Source organism: Trichechus manatus, unplaced genomic scaffold (genome assembly GCF_000243295.1).
Source record: "Trichechus manatus latirostris isolate Lorelei unplaced genomic scaffold, TriManLat1.0 scaffold00057, whole genome shotgun sequence".
NCBI lineage: Eukaryota > Metazoa > Chordata > Mammalia > Sirenia > Trichechidae > Trichechus > Trichechus manatus.
The window spans coordinates 2,043,608-2,060,949 of record NW_004443993.1 but is presented as its reverse complement, the minus strand read 5'-3'; the positions used below and the strand labels follow the sequence as shown (position 1 = coordinate 2,060,949).

General features: G+C 56.9%; 3 protein-coding genes and 1 non-coding gene across 6 annotated transcripts in view; 3 read left to right on the top strand and 1 right to left on the bottom strand.

The window, feature by feature from the left end:
- The window catches only part of SHFL (shiftless antiviral inhibitor of ribosomal frameshifting), a 4,610-nt gene extending 3,543 nt beyond the window's left edge, over nt 1-1,067 (top strand). For all 3 annotated transcript variants that reach the window (XM_012556183.2, XM_023733211.1, XM_023733210.1), the window contains 2 exons: nt 61-215; nt 779-1,067. In XM_012556183.2, coding sequence (XP_012411637.1) covers nt 61-215; nt 779-990 — 367 coding nt within the window. In that variant the 3' untranslated portion in view covers nt 991-1,067. The remainder of the gene's footprint in view (nt 1-60; nt 216-778) is intronic.
- ANGPTL6 (angiopoietin like 6) lies at nt 1,026-8,074 on the bottom strand. The gene is made up of 6 exons (XM_004378364.1): nt 7,975-8,074; nt 4,725-5,313; nt 3,885-4,062; nt 2,422-2,609; nt 2,075-2,345; nt 1,026-1,457 (listed from the first exon to the last, which is right to left on the bottom strand). The coding sequence occupies exons 2-6, from the start codon at nt 5,304-5,306 to the stop codon at nt 1,267-1,269; spliced, it is 1,410 nt and encodes a 469-aa protein (XP_004378421.1). The 5' UTR covers nt 5,307-5,313; nt 7,975-8,074; the 3' UTR covers nt 1,026-1,266.
- A 2,678-nt stretch (nt 8,075-10,752) lies between these two features.
- On the top strand, nt 10,753-17,314 carry LOC101344038 (suppressor of SWI4 1 homolog). The gene is made up of 14 exons (XM_023733066.1): nt 10,753-10,807; nt 10,896-11,066; nt 11,582-11,683; nt 11,877-11,927; nt 12,034-12,204; nt 12,764-12,840; nt 13,034-13,141; nt 13,241-13,364; nt 13,461-13,539; nt 13,648-13,777; nt 13,860-14,014; nt 14,093-14,286; nt 14,731-14,791; nt 16,070-17,314. The coding sequence occupies exons 1-14, from the start codon at nt 10,790-10,792 to the stop codon at nt 17,161-17,163; spliced, it is 2,535 nt and encodes an 844-aa protein (XP_023588834.1). The 5' UTR covers nt 10,753-10,789; the 3' UTR covers nt 17,164-17,314.
- Nucleotides 11,728-11,814, top strand: LOC111820976 (small nucleolar RNA SNORD105). Its single transcript, XR_002824466.1, has one exon. It is a non-coding gene; the product is annotated as a small nucleolar RNA SNORD105 (small nucleolar RNA).
- Nucleotides 17,315-17,342: the final 28 nt, after the last annotated feature.

Below are 17,342 nucleotides of genomic sequence, written 5' to 3'. Positions count from 1 at the left end.
CGCCCTCAGCAGTCCTATCTGGGCCTGGACCTGGACTCTCACAGCCCTGCCCGCCCCCAGGGGCTGGGCACAGATGGGGTCCCCGTCCCCCTGCTACGGGTGCGGCTTTCCCGTGTATCCGACACGGATCCTCCCCCCGCGCTGGGACCGGGACACACAGCGCCGCAGCACCCACACCCACTCCTGCTCGGCTGCCGACTGCTACAACCGGCGAGGTGAGGCCCTGGCGTGCCCCCGCAGCCTCCCCCACTCTGGGCAGTCTCCCTGGCCTTGGCTCCGGGGACGTCCACCTCTGTGGCCTTCAGAACCAAGGTCTGCCTGCTCCTTCCACATACCTCCCATGGTGTCAGCCCCCCCTTCCACACACGTGTCTTCCACAGCTCCCGGTCCCCGTGGCCCCAGGCCACCCAGACCCTCTGCCCCTCCTACAGCCACCTCCATGACGTCATCCCCTTCCGCACACTTCTCATGGTCTTGCTCATGAGGCTCTGTGGTTTTACTCCAGTGGCCCACATTCCAGTGACCCTGTGGCCTCTGTCCCGTGGTCTCCATGTTCTTGACTTCTGCTTTATGAATCCCATGTCCTTGTTCCTTCAGTCTCCTGTGGCTTCAACACCCATGATTCCACCTCTGAACTTCCATATTCCTTCCATGTATCTTGATCTCCAGTGGCCTCAGCCTCTCCTGTCCCCAGAGCCCTGTGTGACCTCAGCCCCTTCCCTCCCCAGAGTTTCATGTGGCTTTAAACCCCATGACCTCAGCACCTCTCCCTCCCCAGAGCCCCACGTGCCTGGGACATCCTGTGCACACCCGAAGAGCCGGAGGCAGAACCACCTGCCCAAAGTCCTCCACCCCAGCAACCTCCACATCAGCAGTGGCTCCACTGTGGCCACCTGCCTGAGCCAGGGGGGTCTCCTGGACGACCTGGACAACCTCATCCTGGAGGACCTGAAGGAGGAGGAGGAGGAAGAGGGCGGGCACGGGGCGTGACCCCTGCCAGGTACAGATGCAAACCAGACACGGTCTGTGGATACTTTGTGTTGTTATAAAATATGAGCTCAAACCAAGATATAAATGCCCTTGGGGAGCTGTGTGGGTCCGAGCTACTGGCAGGGGGATGCCTGGGTCCCACTGGCAGGGGCCTGGGAAGCAGATCCATACGGGAGGGCCTTTGGGACATGACCAGCAGTCAGCCACAAAAGAGGTGCACCCAGGACAATTTGGGCTCCTACTGACAATCACCCTGGGGGACAGATGGACAGATGGTCACAGTCTCAGGGGCCGGATCAGCATGGCAGCCTTCTTGAGAGAGTACGCCCCACCACGAAACTCGGCCCAGTAGACGCCATCCTGGTAGCGGCTGCGGTAGTGGCCGCCGCGGTGCCACACACCGTTTAGGTTGGAGTGGGCACAGGCGTGGTACCACCAGCCTCCCCGCTGGTACAGGGCACAGTTACCTGAGGGGCAGAGAGTCTGTGTCCTCTCACCAGAATAAAAGCCTCTACCAACACCTCACCAGTGCAAGGCTTTTGCCAGGTATCCCCTGACCCTCCCGACTCTAATTGCCCAAGCCCTGCCCCTGCCCCACCCACCTTGTAGTGCTGCCAGGTAGTGAAGAAGTTGACAGAGCCTGATCCTGTATCTCCTCACCAGAATAAGAGCCCTGGCCCCCTGCTTTCTTCTTCAGAGTAATATTCTAAATACTATCCTCTCACCCAAAATACAAGCCTTTCCCAACCTTTCTGTAAGCTAGGAGCTCTACCTCTCGTTTTATCAGGGAAAAAAAATCCTTCTCTACTTTCTTTCTAGAAAGAGTCCTAGCTCTCACCCCCTGCCCTTCACCAGAACAGGAGTCCTGACTCTGTTACTGCCACATTAGAGAAGGAATCTGGTCTTCCCATCCCCTCACCAGAATAAAAGTACTATCCCTTGTTCTCTTGCCAGAATAGAAGCTTGCTTACCCTGATCCTTACCAAAGAGGAGACTTACCCCACTCCCTTGCATTCCCTCACTAGAACATGAGTTTTGCCTCCCCTGCCCCAGCCACCACCACAAGAATATAAGCTCTCCTTACCAGAATAGGAGTCTCGGTCCCTATCGACAGTGCTGAAGGGCTTGTCATTGTGCCAGGAGAGAGAATCTCCAGCGTCACCATGGTACTGGCCAAGCCGCAGGCGGTAATGGTCGCTCTCAGGCTCCAAGGAGAAGCCATCATAGTGGGCACGTGCCCCACGGCCCCCCCAATCCTCCAGGAGCACCAGCAGCTCATGGTCCCCACGGCTGGTCAGCTGGTGCACGTGCTCCAGGCCCAGCCAGTACTCCCCGTCAGGCCGCCCGAAGCCCGCCTGGCAGGGCAGGAAAGTCAAGAGGTCAGGAGCAGGCCTCCTCCCCTGCCCAGCCCAGCCCCTGCCCCCCACCCACCTTGTAGTGCTGCCAGGTAGTGAAGAAGTTGACAGAGCCATCTTGCCGCCGCTGGATCACAGTCCAGCCTCCACCCTCCAGCTGTTGCTCACACCAGGCTGACGCCACATGCCGGCCCAGCCGCAGCTCATACACTCCACTTTGCCCATGGCCTGCCTGATGGGCCTCTGCACAGTCCCGCCATGGGCCTGTGGGTACAGGATATGGGGGAGGCACAGTCTGAGCCAACGATCCCTTACTAGAATAAGAATCCTTATTCTCCTGGTTCCCTCACCAGACTAGAAGTCCTGCCTCTCCCGTTCCCTCACCAGAATAAGAGCCCTAATACGCATTTTCTCACCTGAGTAAGATTCTAAGTCCCTCTTTTCTCACCAGCGCAAATGGGAAGCCTGGGATTCTTTTTTTTTCAATTGTACTTTAGATGAAGGTTTACAGAACAAATAGTTTCTCATTAAACAGTATACACACTGTTTTATGACAATGGTTGACAACCTGACATGTCAACACTGTCCCTTCTCAACCCTGGGTTCCCTATTACCAGCTTTCCTGTCCCCTCCTGCCTTCTAGTCCTCGTCCCTGGGCTGTTGTGCCTTATTAGTGTCATTTTGTTTTATGGGCCTGTCTAATCTTTGGCTGAACGGTGAACTTCAAGAGACTTCATTACTGAGCTAAAAGGGTGTCCGGGGGCCATACTCTTGGGTTTCTCCAGTCTCTGTCAGGCCAGTAAGTCTGGTCTTTTTTTGTGAGTTAGACAGAATTTTGTTCTACATTTTTCTCCAGCTCTGTCCGGGACCTTCTGTTGTGATTTCTGCCAGAGCAGTCAGTGGTGGTAGCTAGGCACCATCTAGTTGTACTGGACTCAGTCTGGTGGAGGCCGTGGTAGTTGTGGTCCATTAGTCCTTTGGACTAATCTTTCCCTTGTATCTTGTTTTCTTCATTCTCTATTGCTCCCGAAGGGGTGAGACCAGTGGAGTATCTTAGGTGGCTGCTCACAGGCTTTTAAGACCCTAAATGCTACCCACAAGGTAGAATGTAGAACGTTTTCTTTATAAACTGTGTTATGCCAATTGAACTAGATGTTCCCCGAGACTATGGTCCTGGGGTTGTTAAACCTTGGTTGTGTGGTCTCCTCACCAGAATAAACGTCCTGAGCATATCAGTCTAAACCTGCCCAAATTCTCACCAAAACAGCGGTCCAAAATCCTCCGCCCCTTCATCAAAATAAGAGTCCCTCCTCTCTTACTCTTCACACCACCATGGTAAGAATGTTGGTCTTTTTATCACACACAATTTGAGCCACACCTCTCTGTTCTGTCATCAGAATAAAAGCATCATTTCCTCCAGTCTCCTCACCAGGAGACGAATCTGTCATTGAAAGCCTGACTCCTCTATGTCCCTCTACCCACAATGCACTAGGAATCACCTAGTTCTCCACACCCCCAACATCCCTGCCCCTGTCTTACCTGCTGGCTTGGTGGAAGCTGCAGGATGCCCTGCGGGCGTGGGCAAGGCCAACGGCCCCTTCTGTCTCAGGGTCTGGTCTTTCTGGGGCTCTGGGGCTGGGTCAAGCCTCTTGCTGCTGTCATTGGTGCCACCCACCAGACTGACCGGAACCACAGGCACCAGGGGCGGCGGCAGGACCTGGGGTGGCCAAGAACGCCTGGGATGTGATGGCAGTAACCCTTGGCCAAAGCCCTTCCCAACCCAGGGCTGGGGATGATGGATAAGTCTGTCCAAATACCCATTAGGAGATCAGGCAGCGGAATATGCCAGCCCCACAACTGATCCTCCTCAGAGCCTAACTCTTGGACCCTGAAGAGCACAGCTAGGCTTAAATCCCCACTCTGGTACTCAGAAGTTTAACCAATCTGTGCCTCAGTCTCCTATAGAGATAATAAGCATACATCCAACATTGAAATTACCTTAATGAATCTGCCGGACCCTGTAAAAGGGGGGACTGTCACAGAGCAACAATCTCTTATCCAAAACCGAGGGACAGACATATTCCAGAATTCAGAATATGGCCTGTATGTATATTACATAACACCCACAGCACGGTTTTTGGTCTTTATCCACATAAGAAAATGCTTGATTACAAGATCCTATGAACATTCACTCTAAGTGAATAAGCAAAGACTAAATAGCCATTCACGTTTTGACCCACATGAGTTATGACAAAAATACGGTTTGCAGAGCTTTTCGGATTTTGGAACCTCAGATAAGAGCTGGTAGGGTTGGGAGTGGCCCATTTCACAAACAGTACACGCCGGAAGTGATTATGTTTCGCGGGGCTTCGGGATTACCTGCTGCTGCCCGCCTACGCCCCCCGGGCACAGGCGCTCCAGGCGAGCGATCAGGCCGCTTTGCTGGCTGACCAGCTGCGCCAGCTCGCGGAACTTGACGTCCAATTGGTGGAAGCGGGCAGCGGCGCGCTGCGCTTCGGCGGACGCGTTGAGCACGCGCTCGCCGAGCAGCGCCAGTGCCGCGGCGGGCTCCGCCCCCGGGCTTGGGCCCGCACCTGCACCCGCACCCGCCTCGTGCTGCAGCTGCGCGCGCAGCTGGCCCAGGCGCGCGCTCAGACCGCGGCTCTCCTTGCGCAGCGCGCGCACCTCGCCGGCCACGGCGCCATCGGCTGCTGCCAGCCGCTGCAGCTCTCGCAGCAGCGCCTCGTGTCGGCCCACGCGCATGCGCAGCGCTGCAACCTCGCTGGTGTTCAGTGCCTCCGGCGCCGGCCGTCCAGCCGCTGGCCCGCTCCAGCACACGGCGCCGGTGAACTTCTGCTGGGGCAGCACGAAGGTGTAGGTGCAGCGCGGGGCGCCTGCCCGCGCCCAAGTCGCGCCCAGCAGTAGCAGCAGCTGCAGCGCGTGCAACCGGGGCGCTGACATGGTGGACCTGCAGGCAGAGGAGCGAGAAGGAGGTGGGACCTGGGAGCCCAGACTCGGCCCGGCCAAATCCATCTGCTCAGGCTGGGGAATGCTCGCGTGGTCCCAGCGTGGCTCCGGGTCCACACATGCCTGCCTCCAGTTCATTCCCCCCGTGGCTGGAGACGCCCCAGTGGTATCCCGCCCCGTCCTCTCCACTGAGTTCCAGTCACCCTGCGGGACAGCATGTTTCGCAGGTGTCTTGCGCAGTCATTCAGCAAGCATTTATTGAGTGCTTAGTGTATGCTGGCCTGTGTTCTAAGCACTGGGAATACAGTCCACAACAAAATAGACAAAAATCTTGGCCCTGGTGGGCAAGAAACAAAATACACAGGTAAAACCGAGTATATGAGATGGTGCTAAGTGCTAAAGATGACAGTAAACCAGGAGGGAGCAATTGAGAGGAGAGGTGCTCGGACAGGGCAGGCCTCCTTGAGGAGGTGAGGGAAGAAGTCATGAGAATATCCGGGGAGAAGAGCGTCCCAGGCAGTGGGGGAACAGCAAGTGCAAAGGCCCTGAGACAACTGTGCGTGGAGGCTGGAGCAGAAGCAGAGGGAGAGTGGGTGGGAGGAGGTGGCATGGGGGGACAGTCTCACTAACTCAGTCTTCACATCTGTCTTAGCAATGGGCACTCCATCCTCTTGTCCTCCTTCACCGCAGATCCAGCCCATCAGTCGCGCCTGTTGGCTCTTCTGTTTAGACCCTGAATTCTTCCACATCCTCCCTCACCCCACCCTCCCAGCTCAAGACACCATCTGGATTTCCTTACAGCAGCCTCCTCCCAGGTCTCTCTCTTGTTGCCCTTGCCTCCGCCACAGTCTGTGCTTTCCACAAAAGCCAGGGTGCACCTGTGAACCCGAGTCAGTTCTCGTTCCTCCTCTGCTCACAGCCCTCCATAGCTCCCACCTCACTCGAAGAAAAAGCCCAAGGCCTCCTGTGGCCACAAGGCCCTGCACTACCAGCCTGGCCACCTCCCTGCCCTCATCTCCTCCCACTGTCCCTCTTGCTGGCTCTCTCTCCAGCCACACTGGCCTCCCTGCTGTTCCTCAAACACTCCAGGCATACTCCACCTCAGGGCCTTTGCACTTGCCGTTTCCTCAGCCTAAAACTCTTCACCAAATTTTAACACGCTGGTTGTGTGAATGAGGAAGGTGTGTGACGATGAAGAGGGCAGGGTGCAGGCCTGAGTGGATGCCAGGGTGTGTGGGTTTGGACATGGTGGAACTCAGTACAGGCAGAGTGGTATGTGGACATGTGGGATGTGTCATGAGTGTCACCAAGTGCACTTCCTCTCCTTATTCAGGTCCCAGCTCAAATGTACCCCGCCAGAAGCCCTCCCCGACCACCCCATTTAGTTGCTCCTCCTAAAACCCATTGCCATTGAGTTGATTCTGATTCATAGCGACCCTATCCTAGATTCTCTCTATTACAGTCTGTCTTTTATTATCTGAATTCCCCCACCAAAATATCAGCCCCAAGGCTGGTCTGAGTTTTGCTCACTGTTCTGTCCCCAGTGCCTAAAACAGTGCCTGGCACACGGTAGGTGCTCAATAAATGTTTGTTGGGTGGACGGATGTGCTCTCACCCTACCCCCAGTGTTCTTACTCATGCACCAGTATCCTTACTCAAGGGTGTATACTCAGCGCTGCCCACCCCTACCCTGCAGGGTCCACACACAGGCCCCCCATTGCCCACGTGCCTGGGCATACCAGGGTCCACACGCAGCCTCTCAGACATGTAAGCACATGGCTGTGTCCACATGTGCACTTGGTGACACTCATGACACATTCCACATGTCCATATATCCCACCTGCACCAAATTCCACCATGTCCAAACCCACATGCCCTTGAGTCCACACAAGCATGCGCCCTGCCTTCATCATCATGCACCTCCCTCATTCAAACAATGAGCACCTACTGTGTGCCAGGACCTGTTCTAGGCAGCTGGGACACAGCTGGGACCAAGACAGACAAAATCCCCGCCCTCCTGGGGCTGAACTCCTGGTTGGGGAAATAGGCAGTCGGTAGGCCAGAGGGTGGTAAGTGCTTAGGAGAAAAATAAAGCAGAGAAAGGGAGGGAGCTCCAGACAAGGGAGTTTCAAATAGAGGGGATAGGGAAGGCCTCGCTGAGAAGGTACCAACTGAGCAAAGACCCCAAAGAGAGGGAGAAGAGAAAGTGCATTCCAGGCAGAGGGGGCAGCAAGTACAAAGGCCCTGAGGTGGGACATTGCTTGATATGCTCAAGGAACAGTGAGGAGGCCCCTACGACTTGAGCAGAGTGAGCAAGGGGGAGAGAAGGGGCAGATCATGCAGGGCCTGGGGGGCGACTCGAGCTTTTACTCTCATGAGGTGGGAGCCATGGAGGGTTCTGAGCTGAGAACGGCCCGTTCACTGCTGTCCACACACTCTAAGAGGGTGGGGCAGGGTCTTCACTTTGTCCCCAACCAGACACCAGGCTCCCCACTACAGGGATGGACTGTCCCGACCCCCTGGAGCTAGAGTGTGGATGTAACACCTGAGGCCTTTCTCTCCCTCAGGCCGGCAGTGAGGAGGAGGCCTGAGAACCCCCCAGTCAAGCCGAGGCCAGGGTCCCCCAACAGTATCATCCCTGTCTGCCCCCCTGCTCTCTCACCTCTCACGCCCAAGGCCCTGAGTCCAGTGAGGCTCAAAGCAGGCACACAAAGTCCGAGGAGGAGCCGAGGGTCCTCAGGGGCCTCTGAGCTGGGGAAGGGGAGAAGCCAGTAGGAGGGAAGGAAGGAAGAATCTTACTAACCCTTCCGCCCCCCCACCCCCAGTGCCTGGGACTGGAGCTGTGATGGCTTGGCCCAGGAGCCCCAACTGTAAATATTTAGTATTTCCCGTGTGAGAACCAAGGCAGAATTGCCAGACCCCCCTGCCCAGGCCACCAGAGCCTGATAACACAGGTCAGCGCCCTGGACATTCCCCTCGTGGGGAGCACAGAGCGTGGGAGGCTACAGGCCAGGCACATGGACAGGATCCCGGCCCCAAACACCCACCCCCGACACATACACACCCCACACAGAGAACAGCAGTGAACATCAGTAGGTACCTGCTATACGTGTTAGGCTCTAAATTCTTTACACCTTTTATCTAATGCGCACAACCTGAGCCAGTTTCTATATTTAAAAAAAAAAACAAATTCGTTGCCGTTGAGTCGATTCCGACTCCTAGTGACCCTATAGGATAGAGTAGAACTGCCCCATAGAGTTTCCAAGGAGTGCCTGGTGGATTCGAACTGCCAACCTTTTGGTTAGCAGCCATAGCACTTAACCACTACGCCGCCACCAGGGTTTCCAGTTTCTGTACAGAGCCCCATTTTACAGCAGAGGAAACAGGCTCAGAGAGGGTGAGTGACTTGCCTATGGTCACACAGCCAGAAAGGAACCACAGTGGGATTCAACCCAGGTAGCTTGTTTGCAGAACTCGTACGTGTATGCCACAGTAGTGATGCGTGCACACAGACATGCACACACATAACAGTGCAGACACAAAGACACACGTCTACCCAAGAAGACATGCAAATCACTACACAGGAAGCAAAGACAGATAGATGAGGATCCAGAGAGAGCCCTGAGAATTGGTATGTGTATGTGTTTGTCTGCACACCAAAAACAAAGCAGTTACCATCAAGTCGCTTGTGACTCATGTCAATCCCATGTGTGTAGAGTAGAATTCTGCTCCATAAGGTTTTCAGTGGCTGATTTTTTGGGTGTAGATCACTGGGCCTTTCTCCCAAGGTGCCTCTGGGTGGACTCACACCACCAACCGTTTGGTTAGCAGCAAGCACATTAACCATTTGCACCACCCAGGGACTACATCTGGCACACAGACACATATAAAGACACAACCAGAAACACAAGGACAAATTTGGGTAACAACTGTGTGTTTGAAATAGCCACACATGCACCGTGACTTACAGGAAAACTCCCTGTGGACTGAGGGCATCTGTATCTGTGTGTCTGACACGCACACACTCAGGTCCACGTGGTCACACACTGGCAAGCACAGAGACACAAGGCAGGTACAAGGCGAGACCCGGATGCTTGCTGGCCATGGTGTGGGTGTTTCCGTTTGTCTCCCACATACTGGCATATTCTCACACAGGTCAAATCACACAGCAAAAAAAGCACGCAGAAACAACCATGCAGTAATTTATCAGAAGTATAAGCCAACTCACGTGGAGTCCCAAAACCCTGGCCCAGGGTCTCCAACCTGTACGAGGGCCTCACTGACGAGCAGAGCAGACACCTATTTGGGGAGCAGTCTTCCCACAGTTCGCAACGTCCTGAAAACGTAACCCGAGTGGACTCCCAGGCTGAAAAAGGAAATGGTCGTCCCAGATATGAGAGAGTCTACCAGGCTGGGCTCTGGGCTGGGCCCCTCCCTCACTGGGCCCCTCGACCCCCCACCCTCAGCTTGCTCTGACAGCAGAGAGGGAATAAACCTCATAAGTCACAGAAAGGCGCTGACAGAAGGGAGAGAGAGTCCAAGAGACAGAAATAGGGAGACGGGAAGAGAGATGGAAAAGGAGATGGAGAGGCAGGAAGAGAAATGGGGCTAGACACAGACACGGAAGATAGAAATGGAGACAGAGAGGAGAAAAATGGAAACTTAAAGATGATGAAAGAGGCAACTTATGACGGAGACAAAGGTGGAGGAGAAAGAGAAGACGGGATGGAAAGGGGGCGACAGAGGTGGGGAGGGGAGACAGATGAGTGGGGAGGGAAATGTTCAGCACAGGGAGTAGTGTACCTTCCCCCCACCCCAAGGTTCTGGGGAAGAGGCCAGGGGCCTGGGGCCAAGACTGGGGCTCTGAGAGGAAATGAGGAGGGGGGTGAATTATTCATGAAGCTCCCGCCTTGCCCCGAGTTTCCAGAAAGTGATGTGGAGTTTCCATCCCTAAGCCCGTCTACAGACAGGGTCCCCGCGGAGGGCAGCTGGCCCTCAGGAGCCGGGGACCCGAATGAGTAACTGCCACAGGCTCTACCCCTTTCTCTGGTTGCTACCAAAGTGCCTGACACCCATGTGCCGGGTATTGTGCATACATTCTCTCTCTTAATTCGCGGGTCAAGGAGGAATTGATCATCCTCACTTTAGGATACTTCAGGAGCCTCGGAGTTGAGAAAAGTTATCAAAATCACACAGCTGGTGGAAATGAGCCGAGAAGGTATTCGAACCTGCGGTTCCGCTTTCCGAAGCCCGCCCTGGGTCCCTAAGCTGTGCAACCCCGCCCCGGTTTCCTTGGAAACAGGCTCCCAGTGTCTCCATAGCAACGCCCCCACGATCTCCGAGGCCACCTAGTGCGCAGCCCCGCCAGTTGGCGCCACCAGAAGCACCACCTTACGTGATCACGCGCTTGCGTCGGAAGTGAGCGGCACGGCGCCGGAAGTGGCGGTCGGAGGGTGCCTCGTGGAGGAGACGGCATCATGGGGCCGCGGAAGCGGGTAAGGCGCCGCGGCCGGGGAGGTGGGGAGGTCGGATGTGCTCCTCGCGGAGGCCGCGGCGCTCACCCGCCGCTTCTCGCCCCCTCAGTCCCGGCACCAGAAGCGCGCGCGCGCCCAGGCGCAGCTCCACAACCTCGAGGCCTATGCCGCACAGCCTCACTCGTTCGTGTTCACTCGGGGACGCGCTGGACGTAGCGTCCGGCAGCTCAGCCTGGACGTGCGGAGAGTCATGGAGCCACTCACCGCCACCCGCCTGCAGGTCGGCACCACCCAGCCCCCCTTCATCCACCCTAGGTCCCGTCTTACCGGCTACTGGCCTGGAATCCGCCCAGTAACCGCGCAAGTCCTCAGTTTCTCCCGGTGGAGAAAGGGCCTCTTCTGGGGACCACCGTCCCCGCCTTGCAGAGGTTTGTGGGGATGCATCGAAGGCACCCTGATGAACGCACCTAGCTTGGGGCTTGACTGTGTGCCTAGGCCACGTGGTTAGGAGTGTACTCTCGAGTTCGCAAGGCTGGGTTGGACGCTTGGCTGCTCTCAGAATTCTAGAACAAGCTACTTAACATCACTGGGTTTCAGTCTGCTCATCTGTAAAATGAAGAGATACACAGTAACCAAGTGGCAGAAGTGGTACTTGAATTCAGGTCAGATTGGCTCTAGGGGCTTGTTGGAAGAGTTAGCTGCAAGAAAAGGCCTAACATGAGCCTCAGCCTAAGCTTAAACTTGTTGCTCATTTGGGATATTCTGATTGTTCATTCTTTTGTCTTTAATTTTCAGGTACGGAAGAAGAACTCGCTGAAGGACTGTGTTGCAGTGGCTGGGCCCCTTGGGGTCACACATTTCCTGATCCTGAGCAAAACAGAGACGAACATCTACTTTGTGAGTGGACTCCCACACCCCAAACCTCACCCCAGCTCCCCACCTCGCCAGCTCTCATGATGAACCCATGTGCCTCTGAGCTGCCATGATTCTGGCTTGAAAGTAAACGCTCTGAAGAGATGGAGCAGAGGTGTCTATTTCTCCTGCTCCCTAGCAGGGCATCCCCATCTTCACGGGCTGTTTTTTTCTGCAGAAGCTGATGCGCCTCCCGGGAGGCCCCACCTTGACCTTCCGGATCAACAAGGTAAGGGATGGAGATGATACGAGGGCCATGTGGGGTAGGAGCTGAGCTTGGGGCTGGCCCCAGCCACACATGGTTGACGGTCACCACTCCTCATCCTGCCCCGCAGTACGCACTGGTGCGTGATGTGGTCTCCTCACTGCGCCGGCACCGCATGCACGAGCAGCAGTTTGCCCACCCGCCCCTCCTCGTGCTCAACAGCTTCGGCACCCACGGCATGCACGTGAAGCTCATGGCTACCATGTTCCAGAACCTGTTCCCTTCCATCAATGTGCACAAGGTGGGCTGGGTCTGGCATGATGGCAGGTGTGGGTGGATTGATTGCTTGGGCCTCACTTCCCAGCACCGTGGCTGAAAGTGCACACTCCGCGGTCCACTGAGTTTTGAGGTCAAATCCTGCCCATGTGTTTTGTAACACTGGGCAGGAGGCTCCCCGGGGAGCCTATTTGGCAGATGGAAAATAATGCTAATGGTGTTTTATTTTCTGCATGCATGTCAAGCACAGGTCTGTGCAGTGTAGCGTTTGTTGTCACCACCCCATTACAAAAAGAAGGTGAGGTTGAGTGAGGTGAAGTTGATAGCCTGAGGTTAGAGGCTGAGCCTCAGGGAGTCTCGTGTGGTCAGCTTCTGCGGGCCCAGATTTCAACCAGTGATCCGGGTGGTCAGTGTACACCATCTGCAGCCCCACCAGCCCCCATGGTGCTAGTAGCAGCCACCTTGCCTCTGGGCTCCTGGAGTGTGTGATGAGATGGGGCCTGCCTGGCCAGGACTGGTCGTGGGCTCAGCACATGTGAGGCCTGTGGGCAGCTCATGTGGCACCATGCCCTCCTCCTTTCCAGGTAAACCTGAACACCATCAAGCGCTGCCTCCTTATCAACTACAATCCTGATTCTCAGGAACTGGATTTCCGCCATTAGTGAGTACTTTGGGGGCTTGAGGGGGATGGGGACTCACGGCCTTCAAGAGTGGCTAACGATAACACTGTGGTTCAGACTCTGATTGCTCAGTCTTGAAGTAAATGCTCTGATGTCCTCTGGAAGGAGTAAGGGGGTCTGACTTCCAATCTCATGAGCCTTAATACCCTTTCGTGCACATTTTGGTCCGTATAGTAGCATCAAAGTCGTTCCTGTGGGTGCAAGTCGGGGGATGAAGAAGCTTCTGCAGGAGAAGTTCCCCAACATGAGCCGTCTGCAGGATATCAGCGAGCTGCTGGCCACGTGAGGAGGGTGCGGGATGGGGGACCACAGTCCAGGGGACCCCAGAGCTGTCCTGGGAGCCTGGGATCCCCTGCTGAGCCCCATGCATGCCCTGCACAGGGGCGCGGGGCTGTCAGACAGCGAGGCAGAGCCTGATGGTGAGCACAACATTACAGAGCTGCCCCAGGCCATCGCCGGGCGTGGCAACATGCGGGCCCAGCAGAGCGCTGTGCGTCTCACAGAGGTGAGATCCAGCCCACGTGGGCCCAACGGTGAAGGTGACTTCCTGTGACAACCCACAGCCCCAAGGAAGCACTGACTCTTCCTCCACGTCTCGTAGATTGGTCCTCGGATGACGCTGCAGCTTATCAAGATCCAGGAGGGTGTCGGGGAGGGGAATGTGCTTTTCCACAGTTTCGGTGAGGATGGGATCATGTAATTGGGGATCACCTGAGGCCATTGAAGGGGAGTCGGTGGAAAGTGGAGTAGGTATTTGGGTCTTGGTGAACCGTCTCCTTCCTGCTCAGTGCACAAGTCAGAGGAGGAGCTGCAGACCATCTTGGCGGCCAAGGAGGAGAGGCTGCGGCTGAAGGCCCAGAGGCAGGACCAGCAGGCCCACAATGTGCAGCGCAAACGGGAGCAGCGAGAGGCCCACAAGTGTGTAGGGGGTGGGGCGGAGCAGGACGGGACAGGTCCCTGGGTGCAGGCTGCCACACTGATGGACACTCTCTTCCTCCAGGAAGAAGAGCCTGGCGGGCATGAAGAGGGTGCAGGCAGAGGCCGATGGGGACAGTGATGCCGAGGACCCAGGGGCCCCACCAGAGGCAGAACCTGAGAGGGAGGAGGATGAAGCTGAGTATTTCCGCCAGGCTGTGGGCGAGGAGCCTGACGAGGGTGTGTGATGGGTCAGTGCAGCGGGGCACCGAGGGTGTGACCTTGGGCACTGGGGCACTGACCTGTCTCTCCCTGCAGACATGTTCCCTGGGCTGACGAGGCGGAGACAGCCCACCAGGCCTCCACGCAAGAAGCAGCGGGTAAAGGATCGGAGGCCAGACCGAGACAAGGATTGGAGGCTTCCAAAGCCCAAAGGCGGGTCCCGCAGAGCCCAGACCAAGCTGGGGCCCAGAGGGGCTGCTCAGGGCCGGGCTCGGCTGCCTAAGACAGCGGCATGAACCTGAGCCCCAGTAAGACCAACAGAGTGTCCCAGATTGGGGCCGAGATACGCTGCCTTGGGGCTCCCGCGGGGCTCCAGGTGTGGCCTTTGATTTCCTTTTATAAAGGAGCCATTTTCCTAATTCCACAATAAATGATTAGCGTTTCTATCAGTCTGTGTGGGGAGTTGGAAGACCCGAGCCCTGCAGTACAGAGCCCAGAGAGGCCTGGGGCAGCAGCACCTGGAGCCTGACCAGTTTCTGCTCCAAGTCTGGAGGCATGAGGATTTTGTTTCACAGATAACGGCAGTCTGTGTTCCTCCCCAGCTGGTGACGCAGGCAGACAGGCTGCCCAGCAATGAGGAAGGGAGGTGGAGGCGGTGCCCTAACCAGCTCTGCAGGCTGAGGGTGGGGCTGCTGGGAAGGGAGGGGCTGGCCTAACTGCTGGTGGTAACTCAGAGGAACTGGGGACAGCGAGGGGAGCAGACTGAGCGGGTACACACCATGGCAGCCAGCACAGGTGAGGCGCTCTGCGCTTGAGCCGGGAACATCACCACCTATCCCCGAGGTGGGGCTGGCGGCTCCCAGGAGGCAGTGGTGCGACAGGAGATGGGTGATAATGAACATTTAGATGGCCACTTAGAGCCCCACAGCTATGTGATGAGGTGTCCGGGGCAGAGGGCCGGTTTAGAGGGGTTGTATGTGTGAAAGAATGGAGTATATGAGGAAGTGCACGTGGTTCAAACTCTCCCACGTTGTAGCGTGCCAGTCAATTGTTCTCGGCACTGGGAGCGGGCAGCATGGGGTAGTGGGGAGCCCCTTACCCTTGTGAAATGGATGTTTTGGCAGAGGGGTTGGGTGAGAAAATATGCATTTTCTTTATAATGACCAGATGGGGAAAAGGGAGCAGGGAAGGGGGACTGGAGGGCACCAGGAGTGCAGTTGCAACATTGGGGTGGTCAGAGTGGGCCTCTTCCAGATGGGACCAGAAACCAGAAGGTGAGAGGGTGGCAGAGGGAAGAGCCAGTGCAAAGACTCTGAGGAAGGACTTTCCTCAAGAAACTGCCAGGAACGAGTCTGGCTGTAGGGAGGGACTGCAGGAAGTGACACGGGATTGCTAGAAGATGAGAGGAAGTGGGAGGGAGGGCTCGCACAGGGCTTTGCCTGACAAAATCACTGGCTTTTGCTGAGTAGAGAACCATGAAAATCTGAGCAGGAAAGGGTCAGCATCTAACTCAAGTGCCCACAGATGGTGGGGTGTGAGGGTGGAAGCTGGAGGTGGGGGGCCTGCATGGATGACCAGCGCCAACCCATGGGAGATGGTGGGGCTGGGCCAGCATGCTGAGCAGAGACTGAGGACAGCAGTGTCAGGGCTACCTCCCATCTCTGAGCTGGGTTGGCGCTTTTGGGCTCCCACTACCCCATCCCAGGCTTGCCAGGTCACTGCCAAGGTGGCATGCTTCCCATGAGCACAGTGACCCCAACTTGCCCCAGCTGGCTCTTCAGGGTGCAGAACCCAGGAAGAGCCTAGTTGGCATCAGCTGGGGGAAGAGTCTCTGGCTTGGGACTTCTGACCTGTCTGGGCCTGGGTTTCTGGATGTAAAAAAGGACAGAGGCTCATGCCCCCTCCAGGCCATGATAAGGATTCAGGGAGATGCAGGCAAAGGGCTCTTGACAAGCCCCAGCGCTCAACCAGTGCACAATGAAGGACTGGTGCCACTGCAGATGCGGGGCTGAGGGCAGCTGGAGCCACGCGGAGGGAGGACAGAGCTCACTCGGTGACACCCTATGCCCACAGGTGCCCCGCTCTGCCCAGACAACTTCTCAGCAGCTGCAGAACAGGTCCTCAGCAGTGTCCAAGAGAACTTCCTGTGGCCCGTGTTGGTGGTTGAGTTTTTGGTGGCCGTAACAGGGAACGGTCTGGCCCTGTACCGTTTCAGCATACAGGAGCAGCGCCCCTGGCACCCGGCGGTGGTCTTCTCGGCCCAGCTGGCCATCAGTGACCTGCTGCACGCCCTTACTCTGCCCCCGCTAGCTGCCTACCTTTACCCACCCAAGCACTGGCATTACGGGGAGGTCGCGTGCCGCCTGGAGCGCTTCCTCTTTATCTGCAACATGCAGGGCAGCATTATCTTCATCACCTGCATCAGCCTCAACCGCTACCTAGGGGTTGTCCACCCGTTCTTCACTCGCAGTCACCTGCGACCCAAGCATGCCTGGGCCATCAGTGCCACTGGCTGGGCCCTGGCAGCCCTGCTTGCTGCACCCACGCTCAGCTTCTCCCGCCTGAAGGGAAATTACACTAAGGACGGGCTGGAGAACTATGTCAAGTGCCTGGGGACAGCAGAGGACAATCGGCTGGAGGCCTACAGGGCCTACAGCCTGGTGCTGGCAGGCCTGGGCTGTGGCCTGCCACTGATGCTCACTCTGGCAGCCTACGGCGCCCTGGGCCGGGCTCTGCTGCACAGCCACGGCATGAAAGTGGCCGAGAAGCTGCAGGTGGCAGTGCTGGTGGCCAGTGGTGTGGTCCTCTATGCCAGCTCCTACGTGCCCTACCATGTCATGCGCGTACTCAATGTGTACGCCCGGCAGCGCTGGAACGCCCAATGCCCGAACTTTGCAAATGAGGACGAGGCAAAGGCAGCACTGGACCAGGGGGCCTACATGGGCTACCAGCTCATGAGGGGCCTCATGCCCCTGGCCATCTGCATCCACCCACTGCTCTACATGGCCGTGGTGCCCAGCCTGGGCTGCTGCTGCCAACACCGCCCTGGCTGCAGAGGGTACAAGGACCCAGGGGTCCCCCAGAGCTCCAGCCAAGCCCTGCCACTCGATGTCACAGCTACTACCCCCAAGACCTCGGAGCCCTGGTCCTCTGAGCCAACCCCATGACATGGCCTATCTCGAGCCGCCTTCTCACTGCAAGGCGCTGGGACTCGGCAGCTGAAAGGACTGAGAGCACAGGAGGCCCTGAGCTGCCACCTCCCCCAAAGGCCTGTGGTTAGGCAGGTGGGACTGGCTAGAACGGAGGCCACAGCAGCTGGTTTCCTGCTCAGCCCTCAGCACAGACC

What these genes read in the sequence shown, in the direction of transcription:
- ANGPTL6 (XM_004378364.1), bottom strand. Translation starts at nt 5,306, where the DNA reads ATGTCAGCGCCCCGGTTGCACGCGCTGCAGCTGCTGCTACTGCTGGGC. An exon ending in AGCTTCCACCAAGCCAGCAG is followed by an intron (nt 2,610 to 3,884) that starts GTAAGACAGGGG and finishes CTGTACCCACAG; the next exon opens with GCCCATGGCGGGACTGTGCA. An exon ending in CTACCTGGCAGCACTACAAG is followed by an intron (nt 2,346 to 2,421) that starts GTGGGTGGGGGG and finishes CTGCCCTGCCAG; the next exon opens with GCGGGCTTCGGGCGGCCTGA.
- LOC101344038 (XM_023733066.1), top strand. An exon ending in CTTCCATCAATGTGCACAAG is followed by an intron (nt 12,205 to 12,763) that starts GTGGGCTGGGTC and finishes CCTCCTTTCCAG; the next exon opens with GTAAACCTGAACACCATCAA. An exon ending in ATCAGCGAGCTGCTGGCCAC is followed by an intron (nt 13,142 to 13,240) that starts GTGAGGAGGGTG and finishes TGCCCTGCACAG; the next exon opens with GGGCGCGGGGCTGTCAGACA.